This window comes from Pistacia vera, unplaced genomic scaffold, assembly GCF_008641045.1.
Source record: "Pistacia vera cultivar Batoury unplaced genomic scaffold, PisVer_v2 Contig954, whole genome shotgun sequence".
NCBI classification, from domain to species: domain Eukaryota; kingdom Viridiplantae; phylum Streptophyta; class Magnoliopsida; order Sapindales; family Anacardiaceae; genus Pistacia; species Pistacia vera.
Genome location: NW_022196839.1, coordinates 197,228 through 210,273, shown reverse-complemented (window position 1 = coordinate 210,273; position 13,046 = coordinate 197,228). Strand labels below are relative to the sequence as shown.

Genomic DNA, 13,046 nt, shown 5'->3' with positions numbered 1-13,046 from the left:
TATCAATATGTTATTTTTGGAGAAATTAGTAGTGTCTAAAATTTATATTTACCTGAGTTTATATATATATAGATTGTGTGTAGTTTTAGTTTTCCTATTATTAGGTTTAGGGTGGGTTTGGGGTTGCTTAACTTCTCCCATAATAAATTACTTGTTTCTTAAGCAATTGTAAAAACTGTGTTTGGCAAACAATTTCAAAAGTGATTATAGAACAATATACTTCTTCCATAATCTATTTTATTGAAGGATCTCAAAGTAGGGATTTCTAGCTTTTAGAATTCAAAATCAGCTTTTAAAAAGAGTCAATTACCAAAGCTTCAAGATTAAACATAGATTCTAATTTTACTAAATATAAATTCTAATTTTATATGAAAAAATTTTAAAATTAGATTATTAAAAATAAAAAATATTTAAAACGCAAAATACTAAACTGGCCACGGAGTAGTCGACCAGATTCTGGCCAGAAATTTTGTTTCACAAGTGCAGTTACACCATTAGCATATTGCGATTGTCGATTTGTGATCTACGCAATGGAGCTGGAGGGTTGTTTGACAAATGCGTCCGTTTGAGACAACAATCTGGGAAAGTTTCGTCAAAACTTTTCGGCTTGCTTGTGATGAACACTGCCTAATTTTGGAAGACCGCCACTTGGAAGAAAACATTTTCCAGTGATGGTGACCGGCCACTTGCCGATAGCTGTTTTAATTTTTTGTTTAAAAAAATTAAACTTTATATATTTAATTACATGATAGAAACTTACTTAAAACTGTCCATTTTTTGTCTTTTTGTTTTAGTCAATTTCATTTCTCAAAATCAAAAGTGATTAAAATTATGAAAAACAAACACCTAGTAGATTATATTATTTTTAAAAGTAGATCTATAAGTGATTACGAGACAAGTTACAACAATCTAAAAATATAAGGACAAATATTCAGAAAGGGGTGAATAGAAATTATAAAAATAATTTGCGGAATAAAAACTATCGACAACACCAATGAATAACAATGAGTTTAAATAATAATGACAATAAATAACTCAACCAACAATGAATGAATGTAATGAATAAACAATGTTAGAGCATAAATGCGAGAGAGAGCAAATATGGTGATAATGATGTTCGAGTAAATATGCAAGAAATAATAATAAGTTGAAAGAGAAGAAATGCTCATAGATTTATAGTGGTTTGGAGCTCTATCACACGCCTCCGATATTCACTTCTTCAAGATAACCTGTTGAAGATCTACTAGAATCGGATTACGCCAAGCAAATCCACTAGAATTGGATTGCACCAAATACATTAGTTTGACATGATTTCACATTTTTTACAATAGTTTAACAAAAATTTCGCATCTACATACAGGATTTTGGCCACAAGATGTTTGAATAAAAACACGTGAAAGACTGCTTCTTAAATTAGGGTTAAACACACAATCAATTATACATGGTAACCTAATACAACCAACGTGGTAAGATAACACAATCTTTGTGATATGGTAACAAAATATACAAGTATACAACCAAATCTCAATAGTAAGTATGGTTATTACTGATTGCGAATCATTTAATCATATGGACAAAACAAGTATCAAAGTTTGATCAATAACAGATTGTATTACTCCATAAAGTCCAAACTACAGGGGATGTTTCAAAATCATACTAAATGTCAAAGGAGGTTTGTCAGCAAATTAAACCAAAAAAGTCAATAAAGATACCTAATGAATTTCAATACAATTTTACTTTGCCTTTATGAATTTAAAAAATGAAAAAGATCGATTTTTTTAACTGCAATAAAACTCAGGAATTAAACTCGTGAGAGTGGATAGAGCAAACTAGCCAGCCAGCTAATATGAACAGCTTGTATGCAATAAAGAAATAAACAATGGCTATTCGAGTCACCAGACTCCAAGAAAAAGAAATGACTAGAATTTCCCCTCCTACTTTATTGACTTGAAGCTTTAAATACAAGTAGAAGTAAAACAAAATCCTACTAACCAGCCACGTGCTCCTAATAGTTGTTAAAAAAGAGAGGAAATAATAGCTAAAGAAGGGAATAGAAGCTACTCTAACTAGTCCGTAAAGAACAGTTCATACTAAAGAAAAAATCCTTATTGACTTCCAGATAATCTCCAGCTCACCAATATTGGCTTAGAAAACCTATTTGCTAATTGCCATTTAATTGGTTTGCATCAAGTTTCTCTCTTGAATTTAATATAAACCAACAGTTTCTGAGGGTCAGGAACATTTTCTTTGATGACAGTAACTTCCTTGAAGTTGTTAAACACTGCATATACGAGGGAGAGTGGGTGGTTCCAGCAATTTTATACCAATAACTTCTTGAATGGTCTCAAACCATGAGGCAGCCAGCCATGCGCAATGTCTACAAGATTGATAGCATCCCCACCAAAGAACATCTTATCTCCAAGGCCTTGTTCTTCCAAGACTTTTAGCACTTCCAAGAACTCTTTTCTGCCTTGTCTTGCTCTTCTCCAGTAGTTTGGAAAAGTGAGTGGAAAGTAGAAGCCTAAATCCATGTCCCCAAAATTTATTAAAGAAGTTTTCAAGCACAACTGGATGTAAGCATTCAAAAGAAGAAAGATTCGTGGGTTAATTTAATTACCTTTTCGACACCATATTTAATCCAAAAGCGAGTTATGGCTTTCTCATAAGCATCAGTTGGCAGCAATGGATTCTGAGGCCATATTTCTTCAATATATTCAAGGATGACAAGTGACTCGGCGATTGGTTTTCCACCATGAACAAAGACTGGGATTTTCTTGTAAACAAAGAGCAATTCACTCTTGTTTGGAAAGTTTTTTCTATGTACTCGTATCAACACCTTTCAGTTTCAGTGCCCATATCACTCTGTGGCTAATGGGCTTCCCCAAAATCCATGTAGCTTCGCTTCTTTCATTGTGAAATGAAGATTTCAGGTCTGTACGGTCAATATATATTTGGTTAACAACAAAGCTACGGACGCCGAAAAATTTACACTGAAAATTTGTACCGGTCTATGTGTACCAGGCACCTAATTTTTTTATCAATTTTTTTCTAGTGAACGGCCGTCCATTAATTTGGACGGGGTCCATATATCAGGACGAGCGTCTCCATTTAAAGGCGCCCGTCCATAAGTAAATAATAATAATTTTTTTTATAAAAATTAGGGACGACCGTTCATCGTTATGGATAGCCGTCCTTCATTTTGGACGGCACCGCAAATAAGGGACGCCTGTCCTTAACCAAAATATGAAAATAAAAAAAAAAATTTGGGGACGGCCGTCCATAATTACGTTGGAGGGCGTTCATTCCCATACTTTTAAAAAAAAAAACACCTTCTTCACTCTTCTTCTTTCTTCGCCAAGCCAAAAACCACAGTAACATCTCTCACAATATAGCTATTGATCTCCATGGATTCTAACCCAACAATGCTTAGGATAGCAACTCTAATATCAGAAATTTAAAAGGAGGAGGCGCAGCAGGGTCAAACTCACCACCATCTTCTTCTTCTCTAACTCCATTGATTTTCTCCTCCCTTAAGATCATTCTGAACCCAACCTGCTTGCATTGAACACAGTATGCTGAATTCTTTGACTGCAAGGTGGAGTTTGAGGACTTTACCAGAGTCGGGGAGACTGCACATCTTAGAGAGAGGTAAAATCAGAAAGCATTATAGCCCATCTTCCCTCACCAAGACATTCTTGGCTTAAGGTCTCTATCAATAATCCCAAGCATGTGCAAAAACCCAAAGCAAGAAGAACTTCTGCCATATAAAACCTGAGGAGTGAAAGAGCATATAAGTAAAAATAATTAATATTTAGCCTGGTATTCTCTGCATCAATTTTATGAAACTACAGTCTCATCTTAAAAAAGACATTTTTGCATTGTTCATGCATATTAATCTTCTACAAGCACGGCCCAAAATTTTAAGAGATTTAATATCCTACCAAAATCAGTGATATTTTTACCAGAGTCGGGGAGACTGCATATTTAGAGGAGGACGCATATCGGGTGGAAGATCTATATGATAGTAATGATGGGAGAACAATGTGATTGATAAGCAGGTGCATGGGTCTGTTCGGTTGCATGGTGAGAATTTCGTTCGGAAGGGAGAAAACGGAATATGTTGTTGCTCAACTCATCCAGGGATGGTAATATTCCAAAGCTACAGAAGGTAGCAGGGTGGTAGCAGGTGGTCGGCCTGGTTGGCCACAGTGGCTGGAGAGGCGATCAGGGGATGGGTTCCACGACGTGCAGATTCTTTTGAGAAGCCGGACAAAGTAAGCTTCTTCTTCTTTGATCCATTAATAGCTTCTTCTTCTTGTTTTTTTTTTTTTTTTTTTTTAAAAGTATGGACGGGAATGGACGCCCGTCCAAACGTTCTTTTTTTTTTTTTTTTAAAAAAAGTATGGACGGGCGTCCATTCCGAAAGGACGCTCGTCCAAACGTAAGGGACGGCCGTCCAAAATTTATGGATGGCCGTCCCCAAATTTTTTTATTTTCATATTTGGTTAAGGGCGGGAGTCCCTTATTGCGGGGCTCGACCAAAATAAGGATGGCCGTCCATAACGGATGAAAGGCCCTCCCTAATTTTTTTTTAAAAATTTATTCCATTATTATGGACGGGCGTCCTTTAAATGGGGACACCATCCCTGGTATATGGACCCTCGTCCATATAATATGGACGGGAGTCCATGTGAGTGAACGACCGTGCAAATTTGATAGACGACGTTCACTAGAAAAAAATTGATAAAAAAATCAAGCGCCTAGTACACAGTAGGCGGTACACATTTTCGGTGTAAATTTTCTGTGGTCAGTGCTTGTGTTGTTGGTTAATGGGGCCATTGTGCTTGGGCAATAAGTTAAAGAGTTTGAAAAGATAATTGTAAAGACCATTTTAATATGTTTCTTTTAAGCTAATTAGCTTTGTTAGCCCTATATTTCCAGTTTTTCATTTTATCGATCGCACACGCTTTATCAATTTTTGATCTAGCTCTAGTCATACACACAACTGCCTCAAGCATGACAGTCAAATGGTCAAGAAGAGTGCTCATTTTAAGAGAACTATAGTGGCCATGGGTGTAACTGCAAGAACATATATATATATCTATGTTTTGGGAAATAATTTTTAAACGTTTAGAAGCATGTGACATTGGATGAGAATATAAAAAACTATGGGCCGTACTTTTTAACTAATTTTGCATGAATTTGTTTCTTTTGGGCCAAGCAAATTTGCAATTATTCAACTTGTTCATATCATTAGATCCCAGACCTTTAATTGATTAATCTAAGGCTAAAAATTGATTAAGAATATGTGTAAAGTTGAAGGGCTACAAATCCTCCTCCATATCATAATCTATATGTTTGTCTTTATGTGTTGTCACCATGTGACTCAACACTACGTTATTCAAGTTCTAATATCCCCTAATCCCATCAGAAAAGTCAATTACGCAACAATATTTCATTTTGCTTTTTTTTTTTTTTTTTTCCTTATGACTATGAGTGTCCAGCAAGCTTATGTGTATCTCAATTAATCTTCCAGAACTCTGGAACTACCGGTCGGGTAAGAACTCTAATGATTATCTCTATTAGCAACTTAGAAATAAGTCAAACTTAAAACCTTTTGAGTAATATACCCAAGAGTCCCTATCGAATCACTCGACCATCCTATTAGCAACAATATTCATTATGCTTTTAAGTTCATTGCATTTAGACAACAATGTAGGACAGCAGACCAATGCAATATTTAAATTAGGTTACATAGCAGCTTTATCAAAAGAGGAAAATAAATTATCCATTACAACATCAAATGTTTTTAGAGGAAAAAAAGAAGTCAAAAGCACCCTTCAAATACCTTCAGGGTGCGTTTGTTTCGGGGGCATAAAAGATAACACCAATAATCTATCTTATTTTCTGAAAATTACTACGTTTGGATGTCGGGTAATGAAAAATTACGATAAACTTTCAATACCAATAGTGGTTACTGTAGGTAAGAAAAAGGGTAATTCAATTACCATATGGGGTGTGTTATTTTTCCATTACCATGGTAATCAACTGTTCATACCAATTTTACCCTTAATTAATAAACAATTTGGACACAAATGCGCTCATATGTCTACTAAATAACAATTAGCTCAAATGTGCGAAGTGACTTTTTTAATCTCATATATTATTTTTTAGACATAAATACCCTCACTATTTACATGGATAATACCCAAAATACCCCTAGCCACCTAAGATAATTGCTGGCAGTCGGCCACCACTGGCAATCGTCGGAATAGCACACGATCAGTCGGATCACGCCAATTGTGCCCTTATCTAGCTGTTTCCAACTAGATCAAAGGCCAGAAATGACCAGATGGATTTGACCTGAAAAGACTAGATCCATGGCTATAAATGACCACAGATCTAGCCGTTTTTGGCCAAACCCATAACCATTAATGGCCATAGATATGGCTGTTAATGGCCAGAATGGATCTGGCTTTTCGGCCAGGTCCATGGCCATCTAGCCGTTTTTGGCCTTTGATCCGGTCGTTTTCAACCTTTGATCTGGTTGGAAACGGCTAGATCGGTGAACAATCAACTAGATTCGATCGATCATGTGTTGTTCTAACAATTGTCGATGGCGGCCGGCGGAGGTGGCTGGCAACCGGCAGTCATCTTGGGTGGTTGAGTGTATTTTGTTAAATTTTAAACTTTTGTTGTTGGGGTGTTTTAGCTAAATTCTCAAATATAGGGAGTTAAAAAATGTTCTAAGATAGCGTTTGGTTCAGGGTGATATAAGATTAATCCTAAAATCTTTGTTTAATTTTCAAGATTCCCTCATTTGGTTTTCAAATAATAAAATATTACGTAATCTTTTATTGCAAATAGTGTTTACTGTTGGTAATATTGGGGGTAATCAGATTACCTTCCCAAGGGGTGTTATTATAAGATTACCGAGGTAATCTTAATTTTGACCCTGTTTTGCCCTTAATAATTTATCATTTTGGACATATTTGCCCTCATATGTCTACCAAATAACAATTACCCAGACCCCCTACATTTGAGAATTTAGCTAAAACACCCCTGCCACAAAAAAGTTTAAAAGTTAACAAAATACCCCCAACAATCAAAGACCACCGCTGACTGCTAGCCACCACCGCTGGTCGCCGACGAAATTCGTCATATCGACACAAAACCGGTAGGATCTTGTCGGTCGTGTGCCAATAAGGACGTTTCCGACCATGGATTTGTGATCCATGGCCGGAAATGACCAGATGTGCCCGTTTCACGGCCACATCTTTGGCCATGAAATGACCATATTAACGACCAGATCTAGTAGTGAAACGACCATATTCACAGCCAGATCTAGCCGGATTAGGCCTTATCGGCGTACGACAAGCCAGATCTAGCCAGATTAGGCCTTCTCGGCGTACGACCAGCCAGATCCGACTGGTTGTACGCCATTACAGCGGCTTCCGGTGGTGGTGGTGCCTGCCGGCGGTGGCTTGGGGTAAGTGGGGGGTGATTTTGTTATAAATTAAAGTTGTATATGGTTGGGGTGTTTTAGTAAAATTTCAAATATAGGGGGGTTAAAAGAAATTTAAAAAATAATAGAATAAAATAATAATAAAAATAATATTATATTATTATTTAAAAATGAGGGCAATTTAGTAATCTATATAACATACCCACTCATTTATCCTCCTAACCAAACATATTATTATAACATACCCCTCAAGTTATTCCAACCCACCAAACATATTTCTCTAAAGATTCCCTAGTAATTTATCTTTCCAGTAATACAACATTTCTCAATAATATAACATTCCCTGAACCAAACGCATCCTAAATAATAACAGGTCAATATAATTTGGTTAACAACAAAGCTACGGACGCCGAAAATTTTACACTGAAAATTTGTACCGGTCTATGTGTACCAGGCACCTAATTTTTTTATCAATTTTTTTCTAGTCGCCGTCCATTAAATTTGGACGGGGTCCATATATCAGGGACAGCGTCTCCATTTAAGGACGCCCGTCCATAAGTAAAATATAAATATTTTTTTATAAAAATTAGGGACGACCGTTCATCCGTTATGGATAGCCTTCCCTTCATTTTGGACGGCACCCGCAAATAAGGGACGCCTGTCCTTAACCAATATGAAATAAAAAAAAAAATTTGGGGACGGCCGTCCATAATTACGTTTGGACGCGTTCATTCCCATACTTTTAAAAAAAAAAACACCTTCTTCACTCTTCTTCTTCTTCTTCGCCAAGCCAAAAACCACAGTAACATCTCTCACAATATAGCTCATTGATCTCCATGGATCTTAACCCAACAATGCTTAGGAATAGCAACTCTAATATCAGATAATTTAAAAGAGAGGCGCAGCAGGGTCAAACTCACCACCATCTTCTTCTTCTCTAACTCCATTGATTTTCTCCTCCCTTAAGATCATTTCTGACCCAACCTGCTTGCATTGAACACCGTATGCTGAATTCTTTGACGGCAAGGGGGAGTTTGGAGGACTTTACCAGAGTCGGGAGACTGCACATCTTAGAGAGAGGTCAAAATCAGAAAGCATTATATGCCCATCTTCCCTCACCAAGACTTCTCTGCTTAAGGTCTCTATCAATATCCAAGCATGTGCAAATACTCCAAAGCAAGAAACTTCTGCCATATAAACCTGAGGATGAAAGAGCTATAGTAAAAAATTAATATTTAGCCTGGTTATTCTCTGCACAATTTTTATGAACTACAGTCTCATCTTAAAAAAGACATTTTTTGCATTGTTCATGCATATAATCTTCTACAAGCCACGGCCCAAAATTTTTAAGAGATTTAATATCCTACCAAATCAGTGATATTTTTACCAGAGTCGGGAGACTGCATATTCTAGAGAGAGGACGCATATCGGGTGAAAGATCTAATGATAGTAATGATGGGAGAACAATGTTGATTGATAAGAGGTGCATGGTTCTGTTCGGTTGCATGGTGAGAATTTCGTTCGAAGAGGGAGAAGCGAATATGTTTGTTGCTCAACATCATCCAGGGATGGGTAATATTCCCAAGCTACAGAAGGTGAGCAGGTGGTAGCAGGTGGTCGGCCTGTTGGCCACAGTGGCTGGAGAGGCGATCAGGGGATGGGTTCCACGACGTGCAGATCTTTTTGAGAAGCCGACAAAGTAAGCTTCTTCTTCTTTGATCCATTAATAGCTTCTTCTTCTTGTTTTTTTTTTTTTTTTTTTTAAAGTATGGACGGGAATGGACGCCCGTCCAAACGTTCTTTTTTTTTTTTTAAAAAAAAAGTATGGACGGCGCGTCCATTCCGAAGGACGCTCGTCCAAACGTAAGGGACGGCCGTCCAAAATTTATGGATGGCCGTCCCCAAATTTTTTTTATTTCATATTTTGGTTAAGGGCGGGAGTCCCTTATTTGCGGCGCTCGACCAAATAAAGGATGGCCGTCCATAACGGATGAAAGGCCCTCCCTAATTTTTTTTTTAAAAAATTTATTCCATTTTACTTATGGACGGGCCTTTAAATGGGGACACCATCCCTGGTATATGGACCCTCTCCATATAATATGGACGGGAGTCCATGTGAGTGAACGACCGTGCAAATTTGATAGACACCGTTCACTAGAAAAAAATTGATAAAAAATCAAGCGCCTATTACACGTAGGCCGTACACATTTTGTGTAAATTTTCTGTGTCCGTAGCTTTGTTGTTTGGTTAATGGGGCCATTGTGCTTGGGCAATAAGTTAAAGAGTTTGAAAAGATAATTGTAAAACCATTTTAATATGTTTTCTTTTAAGCTAATTAGCTTTGTAGCCCTATATTTCCAGTTTTTCATTTTATCGATCGCACACGCTTTAGCAATTTTTGATCTAGCTCTAGTCATACACACAACTGCCTCAAGCATGACAGTCAAATGGTCAAGAAGAGTGCTCATTTTAAGAAACTATAGTGGCCATGGGTGTAACTGCAAGAACATATATATATCTATGTTTTGGGAATAATTTTTAACGTTTAGACATGACTTGGATGAGAATATAAAAATTATAGGCCCTACTTTTTAACTATTTCCATGAATTTGTTTCTTTTGCCCAAGCAATTTGCAATTATTCAACTTGTTCTTCATTAGATCCCAGACCTTTAATTGATTAATCTAAGGCTAAAAATTGATTAAGAATATGTGTAAAGTTGAAGGGCTACTAATCCTCGTCTCATAAATCTATATCTTTCATGATAGAAACTTACTTAAAAACTGTCCATTTTTTGTCTTTTTGTTTTAGTCATATTTCATTTCTCAAAATCAAAAGTGATTTAAAATTATGAAAAACAAACACCTAGTAGATTATATTATTTTTAAAAGTAGATCTATAAGTGATTACGAGACAAGTTACAACAATCTAAAATCATATAGGACAAATATTCCCAGAAAGGGGTGAATAGAAATTTATAAAAATAATTTGCGGAATAAAAACTATCGACAACACCAATGAATAACAATGAGTTTAAATAATAAATGACAATAAATAAACTCAACCAACAATGAATGACAATGTTAATGAATAAACAATGTTAGAGCAATAAATGCGAGAGAGAGCAAATATGGTGATAATGATGTTCGAGTAAATATGCAAGAAATAATAAATAAGTTGAAAGAGAAGAAATGCTCATAGATTTATAGTGGTTTGGAGCTCTATCCACAAGCCTCCGATATTCACTTCTTCAAGATAACCTGCTTGAAGATCTACTAGAATCGGATTACGCCAAGCAAATCCACTAGAATTGGATTGCACCAAATACATTAGTTTGACATGATTTCACATTTTTTACAATAGTTTAACAAAAATTTCGCATCTACATTTACAGGATTTTGGCCACAAGATGTTTGAATAAAAACACGTGAAAGACTGCTTCTTAAATTAGGGTTAAACACACAATATCAATTATACATGGTAACCTAATATACTAACCAACGTGGTAAGATAACACAATCTTTGTGATATGGTAACAAAATATACAAGTATACAACCAACATCTCAATAGTAACTGTATGGTTATTACTGATTGCGAATCATTTAATCATATGGACAAAACAAGTATCAAAGTTTGAATCAATAACAGATTGTATTACTCCATAAAGTCCAAACTACAGGGGATGTTTCAAAAATCATACTAAATGTCAAAGGAGTTTTGTCAGCAAATTAAACCAAAAAAGTCAATAAAGATACCTAATGAATTTCAATACAATTTTACTTTGCCTTTATTGAATTTAAAAAATGAAAAAGATCGATTTTTTTAACTGCAATAAAACTCAGGAATTAAACTCGTGAGAGTGGATAGAGCAAACTAGCCAGCCAGCTAATATGAACAGCTTGTATGCAATAAAAGAAATAAAACAATGGCTAATTCGAGTCACCCAGACTCCAAGAAAAAGAAATGACTAGAATTTTCCCCTCCTACTTTATTGACTTGATAAGCTTTAAATACAAGTAGAAGTAAAACAAAATCCTACTAACCAGCCACGTGCTCCTAATAGTTGTTAAAAAAGAGAGGAAATAATAGCTAAAAGAAGGGAAATAGAAGCTACTCTAACTAGTCCCGTAAAGAACAGTTCATACTAAAGAAACAATCCTTATTGACTTCCAGCTAATCTCTAGCTCATCCATATATTGCCTTAGAACACCTATTTGCTAATTGTTATTTAATTGGTTTGCATCAAGTTTCTCTCTTGAATTTTTAATATAAACCAACAGTTTCTGAGGGTCAGGAACATTTTCTTTGATGACAGTAACTTCCTTGAAGTTGTTAAACCATGCATATAACCGAGGGAGAGTGGTTGGTTCCAGCAATTTTATACCAATAACTTCTTGAATGGTCTCAAACCAATGAGGCAGCCAGCCATGCGCAATGTCTACAAGATTGATAGCATCCCCACCAAAGAACATCTTATCTCCAAGGCCTTGTTCTTCCAAGACTTTTAGCACTTCCAAGAACTCTTTTCCTGCCTTGTCTTGCTCTTCTCCAGTAGTTTGGAAAAGTGAGTGGAAAGTAGAAGCCTAAATCCATGTCCCCAAAATTCATTAAAGAAGTTTTCAAGCACAACTTGGATGTAAGCAATCAAAAGAAGAAAGATTCGTGGGTTAATTTAATTACCTTTTCGACACCATATTTAACCCAAAAGCGAGCTATGGCTTTCTCATAAGCATCAGTTGGCAGCAATGGATTCTGAGGCCATATTTCTTCAATATATTCAAGGATGACAAGTGACTCGGCGATTGGTTTTCCACCATGAACAAAGACTGGGATTTTCTTGTAAACAAAGAGCAATTCACTCTTGTTTGGAAAGTTTTCTTCTATGTACTCGTATTCAACACCTTTCAGTTTCAGTGCCCATATCACTCTGTGGCTAAATGGGCTTCCCCAAAATCCATGTAGCTTCGCTTCTTTCATTGTGAAATGAAGATTCAGTCTTACGGTCAATATATATTTGGTTAACAACAAAGCTACGGACGCCGAAAAATTTACACTGAAAATTTGTACCGGTCTATGTGTACCAGGCACCTAATTTTTTTATCAATTTTTTTCTAGTGAACGGCCGTCCATTAAATTTGGACGGGGTCCATATATCAGGACGAGCGTCTCCATTTAAAGGCGCCCGTCCATAAGTAAATAATAATAATTTTTTTTATAAAAATTAGGGACGACCGTTCATCGTTATGGATAGCCGTCCTTCATTTTGGACGGCACCGCAAATAAGGGACGCCTGTCCTTAACCAAAATATGAAAATAAAAAAAAAAATTTGGGGACGGCCGTCCATAATTACGTTTGGAGGGCGTTCATTCCCATACTTTTAAAAAAAAAAACACCTTCTTCACTCTTCTTCTCTTCTTCGCCAAGCCAAAAACCACAGTAACATCTCTCACAATATAGCTATTGATCTCCATGGATTCTAACCCAACAATGCTTAGGATAGCAACTCTAATATCAGATAATTTAAAAGGAGGAGGCGCAGCAGGGTCAAACTCACCACCATCTTCTTCTTCTCTAACTCC

At 36.3% G+C, this 13,046-nt stretch overlaps 1 protein-coding gene and 1 pseudogene across 1 annotated transcript; both read right to left on the bottom strand.

Moving 5' to 3' along the window:
• Positions 1–2,186: 2,186 nt before the first annotated feature.
• Positions 2,187–2,911, bottom strand: LOC116120980 (annotated as a pseudogene).
• Positions 2,912–11,550: 8,639 nt separating this feature from the next.
• LOC116120992 (glutathione transferase GST 23-like) lies at positions 11,551–12,443 on the bottom strand. The gene is made up of 2 exons (XM_031406960.1): positions 12,147–12,443; positions 11,551–12,049 (listed from the first exon to the last, which is right to left on the bottom strand). The coding sequence occupies exons 1-2, from the start codon at positions 12,441–12,443 to the stop codon at positions 11,684–11,686; spliced, it is 663 nt and encodes a 220-aa protein (XP_031262820.1). The 3' UTR covers positions 11,551–11,683.
• Between the last annotated feature and the right edge of the window lie 603 nt (positions 12,444–13,046).

What these genes read in the sequence shown, in the direction of transcription:
- LOC116120992 (XM_031406960.1), bottom strand. Translation starts at nt 12,443, where the DNA reads ATGAAAGAAGCGAAGCTACATGGATTTTGGGGAAGCCCATTTAGCCAC. An exon ending in TTAAATATGGTGTCGAAAAG is followed by an intron (nt 12,050 to 12,146) that starts GTAATTAAATTA and finishes ACATGGATTTAG; the next exon opens with GCTTCTACTTTCCACTCACT.